Source organism: Giraffa tippelskirchi, chromosome 14, assembly GCF_054371585.1.
Source record: "Giraffa tippelskirchi isolate mGirTip1 chromosome 14, T2T-mGirTip1v1.2.pri, whole genome shotgun sequence".
NCBI lineage: Eukaryota > Metazoa > Chordata > Mammalia > Artiodactyla > Giraffidae > Giraffa > Giraffa tippelskirchi.
The window spans coordinates 45,424,394-45,444,637 of record NC_137288.1 but is presented as its reverse complement, the minus strand read 5'-3'; the positions used below and the strand labels follow the sequence as shown (position 1 = coordinate 45,444,637).

The following is a 20,244-nucleotide window of genomic DNA, read 5'->3' as shown; positions in this document are numbered from 1 at the left end:
CCAGATCCTAGCACACAACAGGTTCTCACTGAGTATTTTTGAATGAACGAATGAATTCTCTCAGGTTATCTGAGGATCCACGAACTTCTCAGACCTGAAACCAAAGCTTCTGATTTGCTTTTCTCTAATGAGATTTGGAGTCTGTGTTGATGAGTTTCTTCTCTTGCTCAGGAATCTAAGGCATGTAGATACTAGCTTATAAGGGAGGCCATTGGGCAGATAAAGAAAAAAAAATACTATTTTTGCACCAGGGCTTACTGCCTGGTAGAACAACCATCATGATTTAACTGAAAGCAGGGCTACTCCACCCCATACCTCAAATCATCACTCATCCCCAAAGTGGGGCTGGAATGTGCCTGAGGGGCCTGAAAGTGATTGCTAAGGGGTTGTGACTCCATCTTTGTGTGGTTCTATCTGTGTTTTAAATTAACTGATACTCTATGTATGTGTGTGCGCACGCGCGCACATGCGCGCGTGCCCTCTGTGCACATGTGCGCATGCACACACACGCACTCGAGAATTTTGAGTTGAACGAGAGACCTCATGCTGTAGGGAACCACCATCCTCACTCCCCCAGAGGTGCAGCTCAAAGGAAGCTTAGGTCACTGACTACTGCTGGCTTTGATGACTTTTATGCAGGTATGGGATTCTCAGTTCCCCCCAAAAGTGGGATGGGGCAGCAGAAGGAAACTTAAACAAAAATACAAGGATGTATATGGAAAAATTTAAAGGATTTCATTGCAAAGAGAAATGTCAGCAAAAGCTCCCAGAAGTGCCATAATCGAACGTGGTTTTTAGACAAAACAGTTCTGGTAACATCTGCCTTCAGTCTGGTGCTGGCATTCTGACCCCCTGGTGATGTGCCAGTCTCAGGATGGGATCCATGCCCTGACTTGTTCCACAGCAAGTGCTGTAAGAACTGGAGCCTAGGCTCCTCTGGCTCAATCCCGGGGCAGGTTGGGCTCACGGAGGGGCAGGCATCCAGGAGCTCCCAACAGAAAGTGGAGAAGCTTGAGGGCGAGAGCAGGGTCCTGGAGGGTCTGGGAGCACAAAGTAGGTGGTGGGCAAGGCAGAACAGCTGACTGGAGGATCCTAAGGCAATGAGAGCTTCCACAGGATACCTGGCAGCCTTCTAGGATGCTGGGGCTCTGGTGAGATACAAACTGCAGCAGCAGAGGGAGTCAGCAGGTAGAAACAGAAATTCAGTCATTAAGAACTGGTGTTTAAAGGCAGGAGCAAAGAAAGCTTCCAGATTCTGAGTAATCGGGATCCTAGGCAGGCCCCGGGCCAGAAATGAAGACACAATGGGTCAAAGCTTGTTGCTGGAACTGGGTGGAAATGAACAATAGCTGGCCTAAACAGAGGTGTGCTATGTGCTAGCATTGCTTCCAACCCTTAAGAACGTCTTCATTCCACAGTCACAAATCTCTTGCCAGGGGTAAAAATTTTCAGATGAAGGAATTGGGACTTAAAGAGCTTTAATAACTTGCCCAAAGTCAAAGAGTCACAGAAGCTAGCAGATGGGGGAGCTGAGATTTAAACCCAAGTCTAGGACTCTGCGGTCTGTGTGGGCTTAACTATTTCACTGCCCTACATGGTGAAAGCTTGGTCAGGGGAGCAAGGGCAAGGTGAAGGGAGAAGGATGGTGAACCCCATCTGGGGTCCATCTAGCACTGTCACAGACATGTTCACACCTTATGTCAATTACTCTTCACGGTGTCCTTGTCCTCATTAAAAAAATTTGTTTTTTCCCTAATGAGTGATCTGAAGCATATAAAAACTAACTGTCTTGCTTACAATCATATAGGAAGGAGGTGGTGGTGGTGGTGGTAGTGGTTTATGACTCCATGGACTGTAGTCCACCAGGCTCGTCTCTTCATGAGATTTCCCAGGTCAGAATACTGAAGTGGGTTGCCATTTCCTTCTCTGGATGATCTTCCCGACCCAGGGATTGAACCCACGTCTCCTACGTTGCAGGAGGATTCTTTTGTTGTAGCTACGTATTCTGGGAAACAAACTCACTCAAAAGGACAATGCAGATAGTGGAGTGCAGTTTATTACACTGGTGGGCCCAAGGCAGAGTCTCCTCTTAGCCATGGACCTCATTTTTTGTGAAAACCTTAGATACCCTAAGTGTACGTGCCTAATCTCACCTCCCCAAATTCCCTGAAACTAGTCTGAACAAAGGAAAAAGAAAGATACAATCAAAGTTAACCAGTGGTTCATATGCCTTAAGCCTAGGTAGTTAACAGTGGACAATTATCAATAGCTTGTGGTAATACCCCAATAAGCATAATAGAATGTATGATTCTATTCTGTCACACAGATAATTAGGGTATTCTTTTAGGTGATGGAGAGCCCTGGGGCTCTTCCTTTTGGGGGCCTGGTTTTCCAGTTGGTATGTGGTTTCCATAGATAATGGGCATATAGCTCAAAGTCCACAGTCCGGCCCAAGATGGAGTCCTGCTTTCAAGATAAAGCCTGTTCTGTTTCCTCTTTCACTTTTACCACTGAGCCAACATTGAAGCCCTACAGGAAGGAGGCCATCACCCAATTAATGGGACTAGGGCAGAGGTCAGAGCAAAACCAACAGCAAGACTGCCCTGAAGTTGAGGTGCTGTGGGCAGGAAGAGACCTACAGATAAACACCAAAAATATTTAGAGTACATTCAGCCTTCTTAATCTGGAATCTGAGTTAATAAAGGTGTTCTAGGATAGAAAGCGATTTTGGAGACACACATGACTTCAAGGAGTCTGATTTCCTGTACTAAGTGTAAGGAGTGTCTTTCACCTGGTATAACCCAATGACGCATTTATTCTTCATTAGGAATGAGTCATGGGTTTTGTCCTTACGTTGAGCTCAACACCTTACACCATCTCTCTTTGCTCAAAGACAGCTGATTCAGTCGGTGCTATTATGGAGTAAGTGAAAGCTAATTTTACCTTTAGCATATGTGTCATTTCTTTTGAGTTCTCTAAATGTGGGTATAATTAATTACTCACACCAAGCCAAGAGAATTAGGCAGGTTATTTCATGCCCTTAAAAAAAAAAAAAAAACTTGGTAAAACTCTTGACTTTTTTAATATTTGCTGTATGTATTGTTTAGTGAATGGTAAAGATTTAACTTACTATTAGAGCATCATGGGACTAGAAACTGCCCATCAAGTCATTAGCAATCAATCAACAAATGTCTTTTACCTATCCATTCTGAATTCCACACTTTTCTAGGCCTGAGGCTGAAAGATAATTTGGAGAGATCATTTACACTAGTGCTTTTTAAGCAGTGAAGAAAGACCATTTAAAAAAATTCCAATCTACTGTTAACCAGTATTTTGTAATATACAATAAAACTGGGTTATGAGGAAAATGATCACATGGTTGGATGTCATGGCAATATCAAATCACTAAAAATATTTATAAACACTCAGTTTTTGTATTTTTCTCTTTGCAGTGACAGTGCAGGGACTGGCAGTGGTCCACAGACCATGCTTTGATTAGCAGTGATTTAAACGAGGCATGACCATTCTAAAATCATCTCAACAACTGAAAAACTAATTTTTGCTGCTTTTTGTTTCAGTTTTAAAATACTTTTTGCTTACCATGTTCTCGAATTTTCCAATGCTTGATGAACTTATGAAAGACTCTCTTATTCAAGGCAAACTACAGTTTTCTCACCTGAGAGATAAGGGAGAAATTCTTCTTTCAGAGACCAACCTATGAAAGGTACATGAAGAAGGAAAGAAGGAAACGTAAAATAACAACTCAAGTTGAGGGGAAAAAAGAGGCCAAAGTCTCACGAACGGTAAAAAGCCTATTTTCAGAGAAAAACTATGACTCGAAAGGTAGCTACTAATGGAGTCTCTGACTGTGTGGAATCACATAGATACAGAATGAAGAAATCTATTTTTATAGAATTGTCCTCTTTGGCATTCCTTTTGATGCCGTGGCAGATAGAATATTTACAAGAACTTTTTTTTTTTTTTTAACTTGGAATGATGTTAGCAGTGCATTTTGGCAAGATCGGAAAAACAGGGCATAAAATTCATGAGATCAGATTTTTCATTTCCCTAGATGCTTACCCAGGGGCAAAAGCCAGGAAAAAAAATAAGTAGAGCTAAACTTCATTTGTCTTAAAGACATCAATTACATAGAAAAAAAATTCTGAATGCAAAAGTCAATTTCCAAAATCTGTTTCCCAGGAGTGTCTAGAAATAAAACTTCCTCATTCTAATTGGGAAGAGTATTCTATCGATATATTTTACTGTTAATGCTAACTCAAGGCATTTAAGACTAGAATGTGCATATTGATGAATAAGAAATAAGATTCTGACTATTGTGGTTCTGACTATTCTGCTATTGTGTAATAGACCACCCTAGAGCCAGTGGTTTAAAACAATAACTTTTCAGTTGTTCATGATTTGGCAGCCTAGGCTGGAATCAGCTAGACAAGTCTGCTGGTCTCACCTGGGATCTCTCTTGCTGGTGGTTTGAGCTGATGCCTTGAATGGGTCTTTTAAGACCAAGCTGGCTTTACACACAATGCTTAGCATGGTCTCACATATTCCAGGACCTCTCTATACATTCTTGCTCCAGCAGGGTGGTTGGTCTATGTTCCAAGAAGAAGAATTCTAAGGTGACAAACACTTGTCAAGTTTCTCTTTGCATCAAACTTGCTAATATCTCATTTACCAAAGCAAGTCATTGGACCAAACTCAGACTCAGGGTGGGAAGGAACAACACAAGGACAGGAGTTCTGAGAGATGTGGTTTACTGGGGGGCCACCACTGTAACAATAATAAAATTAAAAAAAATTTTAAACTAAATTGTGCTTAAAAGTTATATAAATACATATTCTATTTTTCTGAATAAGGCAGAATTAACAATATTTGGAAAATACAGCTGATGTTCTAAAGATTGGAAGATGACATCAGTATTTGGGAATGCTCTTGGGGCTTCCCCGATGGCTCAGTGGGTAAAGGATCCAAATAGTAAAGAATTCAAATGCAGGAGACATGGGTTCAATCCCTGGGTTGGGAAGATCCCTTGAAGGAGGAAATGGCAACCCACTCCAGTATTCTTGCCTGGAAAATTCCATGAACATAGGAGCTTGGCAGACTGCAGTCCATGGGGTCACAAACAGTCAGACACGACTGAGCATGTGGTACACATGAAGTTAATGGCATGAAGAGCTATACAATTACACCAGATTACACCAACCAAACCAACTGATTAAGTCATACATATTTATTGAACACCTATTAAGTCATCATCACTCTGCAAGGTGGTATAAGAGACACTTTTTCTTGCAGTCATGGAACCTACAATGAAGCTGAATATAAATAATATTTAATGTTGGAAACAGTGTAGGACAGAATATAATCAGCTCCTAGGACATTGGAGCCCTGAACTCCCAGGTAAAAAAAGAGGTAAAATGTGAAGGATCATGCAAGAGGTTTTTATGGATCACTTCTCCTCACTTTTTCATTAGTTCAAAATCAGTTAATGACCCCACCTAGATGCAAGTAGAGTGGGAAATGTATTCCTGGGGCCAGCAACCACTTTCCAGAACAATTTTACACTCTGGAAGGGGAGAACCAATCTTCGGTAGGCAGCTAGTCATTTCTATCTCCTGCATAGATTATGTTAAGAGTTTCCATGACTCTTTGGGTATTTCTTTTTCTCATCTCTTCATATTATTTACATACCATTGCCTCTGTCCCTCTCTCATCTCCTCCCACCTCCTAAGAGTCACTCATGAAGTTATATATTCTAGTTGATTTATAGGCCTGGCTGTCTAACCAGCCACTCAGAATCATCTTTGGAATTTACTTCCATGAAGAGCTCACTGTATGAGATAAGGAAATAGTTTGTGAGTCCCATAAGCATTGTTTGGTACTCTATTGTAAATCTAGATTTAAAAAAATAGAGAAATAAGCAAGTTGAATCTACATTGACTTCTTAAAAAGTAATGTGTTATATGATATTGTTGCAGGAAGGGTGACCCCTTCCAGGGCCAAACTGGGCTCTTGTCTAACACTTGGAAATGAATTGTCTGAGGAGACGCATGTGCTGACAAAGCAAGAGATTTTATTGCCAAAGGGCATCCGGCTGGAGAGCAGTAGAATAAGGGAACCCAGGAGGACAGCTCTGCCACGTGGCTCGTAGTCTTGTGTTTTGTGGTGATGGAATTAGTTTCCGGGTTGTCTTTAGCCAATCATTCTCACTCAGAGTCCTTCCTGGTGGTGCATGCCTTGTTCAGCCAAGATGGATGTGAGAGAGAGGGATTCTGGGAGGTGGTAGGACATGTGGTGTCTCCTTTTGACCTTTCCTGAACTCTTCTGGTTGGTGGTGGCTTATTAGTTCCGTGTTCCTTACCAGGATCTCCTGTTGTAAGACAACTCATGCAGATGGTCACTATGGTGCCTGGGCAGGCTGGGCGGTTTCAGTCTGTGCTTCCCCTAACAATATCACTTAATATGTGATACAAAATGAAACAAAAAAAATTTACAAGACAAATAGACTCACAGACATAGAAAACAAACTTATGGCTATCAAAGGGGTTAGTGGGGAACAAGAGAGAGTTAATTAGGAGTTTGAGATTAACGTATACACACTATTATATACCTAATAGGTTAGCAATAAGGACCTACTGTGTAGCACAGGGAATTATACTAAATATCTTATAATAACTTATAATGGAAAAGAATCTGAAGAAGAATATATATATATATATGCATATATACACACATATATATACATATATAACATACATATATATGTATATGTAACATATACATATATACATATATAATTTGCTGTACACTTGAAAATAACACAACATTGTAAATTAACTATACTTCAATTAAATGATTTATTCAATTAAATAAAGAGGACTTTCAAGGTTTGAGGACTTTCAAGACAGAGTGTTCAGGGCTGGTGTACTGAGATGACCTGGAGGGATGGGGTGGGGAGGGAGGTGGGAGGGGGGTTCAGGATGGGGAACACATGTACACCCATGGCTGATTCATGTCATGTATGTCAAAAACCACTACAATATTGTAAAGTAATTAGCTTCCAATTAAAATAAATAAATTAATTTTAAAAAAAAGGACTTTCTTGGTGGCTCAGACAGTAAAGCGTCTGCCTACAGTTCAGGAGACCCAGGTTTGATCCCCAGGTTGGGAAGATCCCCTGAAGAAGAAAATGGCAACCTACTCCAGTACTCTTGCCTGGAAAATCCCATGGACAGAGGAGCCTGGTAGGCTACAGTCCATGGGGTTGCAAACAGTTGGACACCACTGAGTGACTTCACTTTTACTTTCTTTCAATTAAATAAAATATTGAAATTAACACCCTCATTTGTTCTGTGAACTGCTCAGCACTAAGATGGTTATTAAAGAGCATTAAGTGATGAGAGATTTCAGTGATTATATGGTTTACAAAATTACCTATTAACCCTATGTTCTAATATTTAAGTAAAATTAATTCGATCTGAATTTTAACAAGTATTTACCAATCTGCTGCTTGGTATAACTCACTTCTATAGAGATCTCAAAAGAGACAAAGAAAAAAATCTTTGGGCCAGTCTCTGTTCACAAGAGTTTTCATCTTTTATTGTGAACCAACCCTCTATTGGATCTGTTGGACAAATTCTTACCAAAATGCATGTCTCTGATGTGAGGTATTTTTGACATGGAAACAAACTGCAGTGTGGCTGAACATTGACAGTTGGATATATTTTGTGGTCACAGAAGTCATTCAACTGGGTTCAAATCCTGAAATTTAGGGTGGCATAAAAGGGGAAAAATGAGAAAATGACTCCAGGGGATAATTTAGAGGCTGTTTTCTAATTTCCACTCAAAATCTCTGCCGGATAAATTACTTAACCTTCATGTCAAGAGAATGAAGGCTCTATTTCTTATATTTCCACTATGCCTGAGCCAGATGGTCTAATTACTCATTACCTTATTTTCACTCATCCACAAAATGAGAATAATGACTTCTGCCCACTTACCTTTCAGGGCGAGCTCTGGGCTGATAGGAAAAAATTTCATTGTTAAGATAAGGTACTTATTACCTATGTATAGCCTTTCTTTTATCCTAGCCCCACTGCTTCTAGTAACATACAGCTGGTGAGGAAAAAGGAATTCTCCTTAGTAACAAATGTATAAAATTACCTGCTCTGCCCAACTGCATATTTCATATAAAGGCCAAACTGGAGTGTGTGAAACGAGAGCTGGAGAGGAAATTCATGCAGTTGGAATGTGAGAGCTTCAAAGGGTCTTTGGCAGAGCTGACTACCAGGGAGTGCCGTAAGGCACCATACCAATGTCAAGGTTCCAGCTGAAGCTGGGATCTGCTTGCAGTGAGTAGAAATATTGGATACTGAGAACACTGGGGGTTCTGAGTTAAGATTATGAGCCAGACCCAGGCCACGTGCCAAAGTAGCATCACTACTTTACAAGAAGCTTTGAGATTAGGTGGAGAAGGAAATAGCAACCTACTCCAGTATTCTTGCCTGGAGAATCCCATGGACAGAGGAGCCTGGCAGGCTACAGTCCATGGGGTCACAAGGAGTCAGACATGACTGAGCAACACACACACACTAAATTAGGGGCCTAAGGCAGGAGGTTCACCACGAAAGGCAGTGAGGGCGAGATGTGCTGTAATCCCAGGCAGGCACAGGCTGTGTTCTGGACACCATTTCATGGTGATGAGAACTTGGTCAAGCCCTTAACTTTGACCTCTTATCTATAAATATGAGTGGATGGTATTCCATTTGTGTTTTCCAAAGCCCAGGGGACTAGGGGCAATTCTCAGTTTTCAAAATGACCAGTAGAAACCCTGCCTTTATTTAGCAACATAGAATAATGGATCCTTACCCTTTCTCCACTTTGAGCTGGAATGTTTAAAGCTCAATGTGGTCATGTTCATGACTTCATGCTAAGCCAAAGCCTATGTTGGCAGTTATATAGATCTTTGATAACATGGAAAATATTTAGGAAATACAGGTAGTGATATTCTTTCAAAGCAGAAGGTCATGGGAAAAGTGTAATAAAAGGATATTCATATATACCCTCATATTTCTATATTTTATGATAGAATGATTGGATTGCAAAGGATGCTCTCCATCTTTGGGTTTGCAGTCAGGCTGACCAGTTGCACAGCAAAATTTTCCTCATCATCTAGTTTGCTCTGGTTTTCAAGGGGAGGCCTTGGCAGGCATGTAGTTTTGCAAGCAGCAGTAATGCCTTCTGTTTTTCTATTTTGTTTATATTCTTTTCACTGCTGTTGGTGGTGACCCACATACCGCTGTTGGCTTAGAAAGATGTCATTGTTTTCTCTATGAAGTGATGATAAAAGTGGGAAAGTGCAACTTTAAAAAAACATGTATATTTATTTATTTGGCTACGTTGGGTCTTAGTTGCCGCAGGATCTTTTGTTGTGGCTCCAGGACTTAGTTGCCCCACACATGTAGGATCTTAGTTCCTCAGCCAGGGATAGAACCTGAGTCCCCTGCTTGGAAATGTGGATTCTTAACCACTGGACTACCAGGGAAGTCCCAACTTGTTTTTAAAATGAAACCAAGCCAATAGTAAGGTGTAGTTTAACAATACAATTTTAAGAAGAATAGTAATATTAATAATAAGCAGGACCTGGGATTTATAATCCCAGTTCATATTCCTAGGATGACTTGGAAGGGCAGAAGGAAAAGGGCTGCCATATTGGGAGTGGGGGCAGGGAGGAAAGAGAAGAAAATTCATGCTTTCACCTAAAGGAGCGTAAGTCATAAGTATAATGTTAGGCCCATCATGGAAATAACAGAACATGGTCCAGTTTGATTATGCCCTTGGTGAACAGTGCCTTTACCACCCTCGCAATCTCCTTTCTTGATACTAGGGAAATTTTTTTGCAACAATGGCATGGCAAGTTGCATTTCTAAGTTATGATCTGAAGGACATAGTTATGCATGAATCACTTCTGAAGTATTAAGAGGTCAGCCAAACCCCAAATTCACTGTGTTAGTTTGGGCTTGTTTACCCACTTCTATGCATGTCTCTCACACCCACCCCTCTAGAGCTAAGTAAACCAATATCTCCGCCTGTGCTAGGGATACTTCTGCAGCTTTCCCACCTCACATGGGTTTCCCCCCCGAGTACTCCTAGGAGCAGGAACTGAGAATCAGAAGGTCTGGGTCCTGTTTATTATTCCTATTTTTCTTAAAATGTGGGCAAGTCATTTAATTTCTTTAAGCATCATCTTTTGCCATTAAAACACAAGAGCCCCATTTTGCCTTAAAAACACAAGTGTGCCTTCTATTCGCTGCCTTAGTGTTTAAAAGCACTTATTCATACGTTTCATTTAAACTTCGGAGTGACCTTTCTCCTCTCCCCCAGCCAGTGTCATTATTCCCATCGAATCTCCCATATCTAGAACTATGGAGTGTTGGTGCTCCTGGGGTATTTGTTTTGGATATATAGCCTTTTTTCGTTTAACTAATTATTTGGCTGTGCGGGGTCTTAGGGCACTCGGGATCTTTGATCTTCACTGTGGCATGTGGATCTTTAGTTGTGGTGAGCAGGATCTAGTGCTCTGACCGGAGATTGAACCCAGGTCCCCTGCAGTGGGAATGCAGACTCTAGCCACTGGACCACTAGAGGAGATCCTGGATACACAGTCTTTAGAGAGGCAGTTTTACTAACAAATATGAACTTTATATGTGTAGCTTTTATTTGTTCACCTTTAAAGCTGTTCTCAGTGGCAAACACATCTATTGTGCTCTGACATCACAAAGTCATTTTCAAACAGCAATGACAGTGTGAAGTCAGTGATATCACGTACCACCTGACTAGGTAGGGAGTGTAATAAAACATATCAAAGAGAAATACTGCCATGCACAATACAGCAATTTGTGTGTCACGCTCGTAATTGTTGCCTTTTAGAGCAAAATACTGGCTTCCCTCATAGTTCAGTCAGTAAAGAATCTGCCTGCAATGCAGGAGACCTGGGTTCAATTCCTGGGTCAGGAAGATCCCCTGGAAAAGGAAATGGCAACCTACTCCAGTATTCTTGCCTGGAGAATCCCATGTACAGAAGAACCTGGCAGGCTACAGTCCATGGGGTCACAAGAGTCGGACACGACCTAGTGACGAACCCACCACCACCACCAGAGCAAAATACAAAGTTCTATGAGGAGGAAGCACTGATTTGCATCCACAGATGGTCGATTCTGCTGCTAGGGGTTCTGATCTCAGAATCTCTCAGTGAGCGGGCCTGGTGTCATGGGGGTTACTGGCTGGGTAGAGAACAGTGTCTTCAATGTAGACTTTGCTTTCCTATTTGCATATTGATAAAAGAATTTTGGAGTCTTAGCTGTTTGTTGAATAATTTCCTTCAGATAATCTTGCCTGGAAGGACTTTATAAAAAGAAAGTAAAATCTGTCTCACTTCCTCACAATGTACTTTCATCAATTTAGATAGAACCAAACCACCACAGCGGGACTATTCCAGGCAGTGCTGGGCATTCATTGATTTATTAAAACATAAATGTTCTTATTAGGGCAAAGCAGCATAGGTTCATGATTGGAAAAAAATTTTAAATATAGACATAGCAAAAAGAATATACACAAAGTCCCTTCTTTCTGGCACATCTATTCACTCTTGAACATCTTGTATAACTTTCAAAATCTCTTTGAATATGCTTTCACATACCCATGTATGCACATGCACACAATCATATATACTTTTATATATAATGTATATTTCAGTTCTGCAAAAATTCTGTTTTAATAATGGCTGTGTTAAGATGCAATTGATATACCACAAATTGACTTAAAGTGGATGGTTCAGTGTTTTTTAGTATTGCAGTTGACCCTTGAACAATGTAGGGGTTAGGGGTGCTGACCGTTCCCCCCAGTCGAAAATCCAAGAATAACTTTAAGCTGGCTTCTTGTATCCCCGGTTCTGCTTCAAGGACCATGTAGTATTGTAGTCGGAGAAAGAAATGGCAACCCACTCCAGTATTCTTGTCTGAGAAATCCCATGGACAGAGGAGCCTGGTGGGGTATAGTCCCTGGGGTAGCAAAGAGTCAGACACGATTTAGCAACTAAACAACAAGTATTGTAGTAACTATTTATTGAAAAAAATCCATGTATAAGTGGACCCTTCCAGTTCAAATCCATGTTGTTCAAGGGTCAACGGTATATTCACAGAGTTGTACAACCATCACCCCTATCTAATTCCAGAACATTTGCATCATTCCAAAAATAAAATTCCCATCTCCATTAGCAGTTACTCCCCATTACATATGTGGCCTTTCGTGTCTGGCTTCCTTCACCTAGTGTAATGTTTTTCAAGGTTCATCCATGTTGTAGCACATATCAGATCTTCATTCTTTTTTATGGCTGAATGATACTGCATTAGATGGATATACCACATTTTGTTTTTCCATTCACTGTTTAGTAAGCATTGAATTGTTTTCACTTTTTGGCTAATATGAATGTTGCTATGAACATCCATGTGCACTTTTTTTGTGTGAATATATTTTCAGTTCTTTTGAATACAGACTTAGGATTGTAATTGTTGGGTTACATGTTAATACTGTTTAAATGTTGAAGTCTTGCACTTGTTTTCTTAAATTTATTCCTAAGACTTTTATTCTTTTTGAACATTGTAAATGGAATGGCTCTTAATTTCATTTTGGACGGTTTGGCTCTCAATTTCATTTTGGACGGTTTGTTTCTAGTGTTTAGAAATAAGGTTAACTTTTGTACATATGTATTATTTTACATCCTTTCTTTTCTGTTAAAATATTGTGAACATCTTTCTATGTCAGAAAGAATACTTCTATAACGTCATTTTAATTACTTCATAGTATTTCACTACATGGATATATCTTAGTTTATTTACCTGGCTCCTTATTATTGGACATTTAGGTTCTTCTAAGCTTAAAACTGCCGTGGCCCAGGTGGCACTAGCGGTAAAGAACCTGCCTGCCAATGCAGGAGACATAAGAGATGCTGGTCATCCCTGGGTTGGGAAGATCCCCTGGAGAAGGGCATGGCAATCCATTCTAGTAATCTTGCCTGGAGAATCCCATGGACAGAGGAGCCTGGTGGGCTATAGTCCATAGGGTCACAGAGTTGAACACAACTGAAGTGACTTAGCAGGCAAGCTTAAAACAATTGTAAGTATCTCTGCTAAGTCCTTGCCATTAAATCTTTACTAACTTCCTTAACCATTACCTGGATATAAATCTATACAAGTGAAATTGTTAAGGCAGAATATATGTAAGATGAAGTCATTTGCTAAGTGCTGCAAAAATTGCCCTCTTGAAAGGTTACATGGTTTTCATTTCTACCAAGTGTGTTAGAATTGATTCCTTGAATTCTCTTCAACTTTCAGTTTTATCATTAAAAAACAAAAATCTTCGACAATTGATAGGTGAAACTTGAGTCTTACTGGTGCTATGTTTGCATTTCAATTTTCAGAAAGGTCAAATTTTTTTCATATGTTTATTAGCTTAAAGAATTTATTTTCCTGTCAATTGTTAGATTTCTTAGCCCCTAGTTTTCAGCTTTCTTGAATTATTTTGTAAATGCATTTTATATATTAAAGTTATTAATCACAAGTCATTTATGACATACAGTTTTTCCTCCCTCATTTGTTTTCAACTTGTTCCGTTTTCTTTTTGGTGCACACATTGTTTTATGTAGTCAATTTATAAGTCTTTACAGTTGTGTGTTATACCCACAAATCCCTTTCCCCTTCTTTTTGTTTTTGAAGAACATAAGATTAAATAGACATGCTTCCTTCTTTCTACAACATATCCCAGTATTTAATAAATATGCTAGTTAGTTCTCTCTTCTTTCAACTGTTCCATTTTAGTCTTCATCTCAATTTTTGTTCCAGGAGCGCTCTCGCATCCTACCTCTTGTATCCTTCTCCATCTTTGGAAGCTCTAGCTCTAGTCCTTCTTCCTCAATGCACATTTATCGGTCCTGGCCTGCAGCAATGACACCCTCCTCCAATTGTTAGAGGGCCCATGCCATCTCCTTTTTGGTGAGGTGTCTTGCCTACAAGACAAAGCCTCAGCCCTGGGAGGTGGGAGGTTATTTTCTTCTACCCAGAGGCCATGTGACAGCTCAGAGTAATACACTCGGCATTGCTGTTTACCTGTAAAACACAGCAGATGGGGCGTCTGAAGTATTTCCCCCGAGGTAGGTTTGTTTGTTGTTGTTCAGTCGCTAGGTCCCGTCTGACTCTTTGCAACCCCATGGACTGCAGCACGCCAGGCTCCGCTGTCCTTCACCATCTCCGAGTGTGCTCAAATTCATGTGCGTTGAGTCAGTGATGCTATCTAACCATCTCATCCTCTGCCACTCCCTTCTCCTTTTGCCTTCAATCTTTCCCAGTACCAGGGTCTTTTCCAGTCAGTCGGCTCTTCATATCAGGTGGCTAAACAATTTCAGTTCATCTTCAGCATCAGTCTTTCCAGTGAGGTGGCTTTACAGCCTGGCAAACTACAGCTTGCCCTTGTGGCTGTCTTTAAGTTGTATACCTTCGGCCACTCCCAGTTCCGCAGAGCACCTTTGATCCCGCCCTCAGAATGTGTCTGTAGTGCCATAGATCTTGTTGGTGCCCAGTGACTGAGAATTGACGGGACTTGTCTTTCGACAACTGAAACTCATCTGGGAACCCACAATGGCTCTGGTGGAGGTTCTGCAGGCAGTGGCAAGCTACTGTCTCACCTCGTTCGTTGGAGCCTCCTTGCCCCTAGTCCGAGGTCCACCTAGAGGCTGCGGAGAAGCGGACTATCCGATCTCTGCCCGGGCGGTGGGAAGGTGGGGCGGTCCGGGACTCGCTTCAGCCGCGGGGTTGGGAGCCGGGACACGCCTCTGGTCCTCCCCGCCCGCGAAGTTTGCAGCGCGCTGGCGGAGCCACAGTCTTCGGGCCGAGGCCCGGCGCTGTCAGTTCCTGGTCGGGCGGGTGCCCGCTGCGGCCGCCGCACGTTCCAGCCCGGAGGAGCCGCCCCCTCGCCGCCGGCTCCCGGGGCGTGGGGCGCGGGCGCGCATCCGCCGCCGCTGCCCACGCCCCGGCGGCGCTCGCTGGTCGCGTGAGCATCGTTCCCGGGACCGCGGGGTCCCCAGCCCCTCCGCGGGCCGCCCAGCCAGGAGGACCGCGCGCGACGGGATGGCAGCGGCCGGGCGGGCTCGGGACTGGACACCGGGGACGGTGCTGCCGCTGCTGTCGCTGCTGCTGGTGCCGGCGGGGTGGGTGGCGGCCCGACAGCCCCCGGCCCCGGCCCGGCTCAGCCTGCACCCGCCCTACTTCAACCTGGCCGAGGCGGCCAGGATTTGGGCCACCGCCACCTGCGGGGAGCGTGAGCCCGGGGCCCCGCGGCCCCGGCCCGAGCTCTACTGCAAGTTGGTGGGGGGCCCCACCGCCCCAGGCAGCGGCCACACCATCCAGGTAAGGTCCCGGGAGACCGCGGGGGGGGCGGGCTCCCTCCCCGCGCGCGGGGCAGCCACCCGGAGGCGAAGGGGTCGGACCCTTTCCCTCGCACTCTCTTGGGGAACTCCTGCGGGGGTCCGCGACCCCCGGAGGTGGGTGCGGTGCCCCGGAGTGATCTTGGGGAGCACTGCCCTCCGGGACAAGCCGCTCGAGGCCGGGATGGGTGAAGCGCGCGAGGTGAAGGGCTGAGGTTCCGTTTGGGCGAGCCCAGGAGAAAGTCCGAAGCTGCACTCCTGGGATGGACTGAACCGTGGTCCTGTCCTGCTGCATCCGTCACCCAGGGAGCGCCCGGCCGGGCCTTGAGTCCCCGCGGGCCTCACCGACGCCCCTCCTCCGTCCAGGCCCTTCATCTCCCTGACCTTATGAAGAGAAGTTAATAGCAGTTAGATCCCCTGGTATATTTAAGGAGAGAAACCTTTGAGTTATATCGGTATTACCACTCCGGTGTCACCAGAGAGACGAAGCTCACCTCACAACTTGAAGTGTTGCCACCATCCACAGTCACTGGGACGAGTGGATCAGGTAGAGACAACGGTGCTGAGTCCATCAGGCTCCTACTGGAAACACCTGTGTAGATGCCCGTGTCACGGGTGCTTCATCAGCGTCTGGAGGTGTGCCAGGTCCTTACACACGAGCGTCACACTACTCTGAGCACTGATCAGGTGAAAGGTTAAGAAACGCGGCTACTTCATAGAGGACACTTGGGTTTGAACCCAGTCCTGACTCTAAATCCTCTTTACCAACCAAGCTGGTCACTCCCTGCCTCCCTCTCTCTTAAAGTATTGCTGAGTAAAGTATTGCCGGAAGAGGGAGTAATTTCGGAGTTTGGGCTCCAAAAGGAAAAGATTATCATTCTGAGGTTATTGATATTTCTCCCGGCAATCTTGATTCCAGCTTGTGCTTCCTCCAGCCCAGCGTTTCTCATGATGTACTCTGCATATAAGTTAAATAAGCAGGGTGACAATATACAGCCTTGACGTACTCCTTTTCCTATTTGGAACCAGTCTGTTGTTCCATGTCCAGTTCTAACTGTTGCTTCCTGACCTGCATACAGGTTTCTCAAGAGGCAGGTCAGGTGGTCTGGTATTCCCATCTCTTTCAGAATTTTCCACAGTTTATTGTGATCCACACATTTAAAGGCTTTGGTATAATCAATAAAGCAGAAATAGATGCTTTTCTGGAATTGTCTTGCTTTTTCGATGATCCAGCAGATGTTGGCAATTTGGTTTCTGGTTCCTCTGCTTTTTCAAAAACCAGCTTGAACATCTGGAATTTCACAGTTCACATACTGTTGAAGAAGCTTGGCTTGGAGAATTTTGAGCATTACTTTACTAGCTTGTGAGATGAGTGCAATTGTGTGGTAGTTTAAGCATTCTTTGGCATTGCCTTTCTTTGGGATTGGAATGAAAATTGACCTTTTCCAGTCCTGTGGCCACTGCTGAGTTTTCCAAATTTGCTGGCCTATTGAGTGCAGCATTTTCACAGCATCATCTTTCAGGATTTGAAATAGCTCAACTGGAATTCCATCACCTCCACTAGCTTCGTTTGTAGTGATTCTTCCTAAGGTCCACTTGACTTTACGTTCCAGGATGTCTGGCTCTAGGTGAGTGATCACACCATTGTGATTATCTGGATCGTGAAGATCTTTTTTGTACAGTTCTTCTGTGTATTCTTGCCGCCTCTTCTTAATATCTTCTGCTTCTGTTAGGTCCATACCATTTCTGTCCTTTATCGAGCCCATCTTTGCATGAAATGTTCCCTTGGTATCTCTAATTTTCTTGAAGAGATCTCTAGTCTTTCCCATTCTATTATTTTCCTCTGTTTCTTTGCACTGATCACTGAGGAAGGCTTTCTTATCTCTCCTTACTTTTTTTGGAACTCTGCATTCAAATGGGTATCTTTCCTTTTCTCATTTGCTTTTCACTTTTCTTCTTTTCACAGCTATTTGTAAGGCCTCCTCAGACAGCCATTTTGCTTTTTTGGATTTCTTTTCTTTTCAAGATGCAGTGATAGAGCTTAAACTAAGTGAGCAGCCTTTTTAAAAATGGAACCCTGTGAGAGTTTCCTGAATCGTGGTACTTGTACTTCTGCTCCATCCTCCAGTTATTCTAAAGCTTTTTTTAAAATGTAGAAACTTGGCCAGTATATATTCATTTTTAAAGTGGAATTCAGTACTTCCTGGTAGGAAAGTGTTGTGTTTTAATGTTATAAACAATGGATTCAAAGTTCATTCTTCTCTTGGAAAATATTGAAATATGTTAGAAAATTCTGTTTCTGTGTTTTTAAAATGTACAAATGTAGGAGCTTGTAGAGTAACACAGTTCCATCTTTTCAGCAACAAAAGATGACACATTTCGAAACACCTATTTTTCAAAATTCTTTCCAAGGCATGAATTTGTTTAGAACAGTATTAACTTTTTCACGTATTTTAAAACAACATACTTTCTTTGATGGAACAAAGTACCTCTGTTGTTTTATAAATATTTATCAAGTAGTTCAGCGGTAAAGAATCAGCCTGTACCGCAGGAGACTCAGGAGACGCCAGTTCAATCCCTGGGTTGGGAAGATCCTTGGAGGAGGGCATGGCACCCACTCCAGTGTCCTTGCCTGGAAAATCCCATGGACAGAGGAGCCTGGTGGGCTACAGGCCAAGGGGTCGCAAAGAGTTTCGGACACAACTGAAATGACTGAGCATGCACATATTACTGGCAGTCATTGTTCATTCCAGCGAAAGTCTGTCAATTTGGAACTTTTGTGGGGAAAAAAAAAAGTGTAACTCAGTTTTAAGAGGTCTTTTAAGTACTTTTCCATGAGAAAATCCGTGAACCTCTGTAGCCAAAAGAATTTCATAATCACTCTCCTTTCCAGTACAATGCTGTAACTTTTCTGCTGCTTAGAAGAATGGAATCCACCTGTCCACTTAACTGAGTGCACATAAGCTTCCTGTGTCCTGAGCAGGTAATAGCCTGGTGGAACAGAGCTCTCCTCTTTCCTTGAATAGACACTCAGAACTCTTGTGGCTAGTTGACTTGTGGACTGAGTGAAGGCCTGTAGGCAATATGTTGTTGTTATTCAGTCACCCAGTTGTGTTCAACTCTGTGACCCCATGGACTGCAGCATGCCAGGCCTCCCTGTCCCTCACCATCTCCCGGAATTTGCCCTAGTTCATGTTCATTGCAGCATCGGTGATGCCGTAATATACAGAGGCAATCTGTATATTAGGAAAATTGAATTTCTTCATTTTAAGTAAACCAAACAGTTTGAGTATTCTCTTCTTGCACCTCACTGGATTGCCTGGGACACCCAGCTTTGGAGAGAACTGTTCTAATTGTGGGAAGAGTAAACGTAAGGAGGAGGGAAGGTATCCAGGAAGTTTTCAGCTGATTCTTTGTCCCCAGCTTTGCCTAGAAAGGGGCCAACTTTCATCCTCCTGAGCTGGTATTTTTATTGAGTGTCGTACGTTGCCACTACTGTTTGAGAAGTAAAGAAAAGCCATGCTTCTTGTTCTGATTGAGTTTCCATAATAGATGCTTAAACCTGAGTCCAAAGGCCTAGATAGAGTAGGAAGTGGCTTCCCTGAGGTCACTCAGCTGACTGCATTTAATAGGCCAAGGTGTAGCCTGCAGGAGGAGAACGCTGTCTGGTATTAGGCTTATGCACCTCTAAAAATAAGGGGTGGGCAAAAGTGCTTTCTGCTTTCACAGTTGAAGGCTTGAGCAGGTGCTCTGATGACTATTGTGAGAAGATCTTATGTAATTCGTGACACTGTACAGGAGACAGGAATCAAGACCATCCCCAAGAAAAAGAAATGTAATAAAGCAAAATGGCTGTCTGAGGAGGCCTTACAAATAGCTGTGAAAAGAAGACAAGCGAAAAGCAAAGGAGAAAAGGAAAAATATTGCCATTTGAATGCAGAGTTCCAAAGAATAGCAAGGAGAGATAAGAAAGCCTTCCTCAGCGATCAATGCAAAAGAATAGAGTACAAGAATAGAATTGGAAAGGCTAGAGATCTCGTCAAGAAAATTGAGATACCAAGGGAACATTTCATGCAAAGATGGGCTCGATAAAGGACAGACATTGTAGGGATCTAACAGAAGAAGAAGATATTAAGAAGAGGTGGCAAGAATACACAGAAGAACTGTACAAAAAAGATCTTCATGACCCAGATAATCACGATGGTGTGATCACTCACCTAGAGCCAGACATCCTGGAATGTGAAGTCAAGTGAGCCTTAGGAGGCATCACTACGAACAAGGCTAGTGGAGGTGATGGAATTCCAGTTGAGCTATTTCAAATCCTGAAAGATGATGCTGTGAAAGTGCTGCACTCGATATGCCAGCAAATTTGGAAAACTCAGCAGTGGCCACAGGACTGGAAAAGGTCAGTTTTCATTCCAATCCCAAAGAAAGGCAATGCCAAAGAATGCTCAAACTACCACACAATTGCACTCATCTCACACGCTAGTAAAGTAATGCTTAAAAAGTTCTCTAAGCCATGCTTCAGCGATACGTGAACTGTGAACTTCCAGATGTTCAGGCTCGTTTTAGAAAAGGCAGAGGAACCAGAGATCAAATTGCCAACATCTGCTGGATCATCGAAAAAGCAAGAGAGTTCCAAAAGGATATCTACTGCTTTATTGAGTATGCCAAAGCCTTTGTGTGGATCATAATAAACTGTGGAAAATTCTGAAAGAGATGTGAATACCAGACCACCTGATATGCCTCTTGAG

At 42.8% G+C, this 20,244-nt stretch overlaps 1 protein-coding gene across 5 annotated transcripts in view; it reads left to right on the top strand.

Moving 5' to 3' along the window:
* Positions 1–15,065: 15,065 nt before the first annotated feature.
* The window catches only part of LAMA3 (laminin subunit alpha 3), a 257,192-nt gene continuing 252,013 nt past the window's right edge, over positions 15,066–20,244 (top strand). For all 5 annotated transcript variants that reach the window (XM_081563208.1, XM_081563206.1, XM_081563204.1 and 2 more), the window contains exon 1: positions 15,066–15,473. In XM_081563208.1, coding sequence (XP_081419334.1) covers positions 15,195–15,473 — 279 coding nt within the window. In that variant the 5' untranslated portion in view covers positions 15,066–15,194. The remainder of the gene's footprint in view (positions 15,474–20,244) is intronic.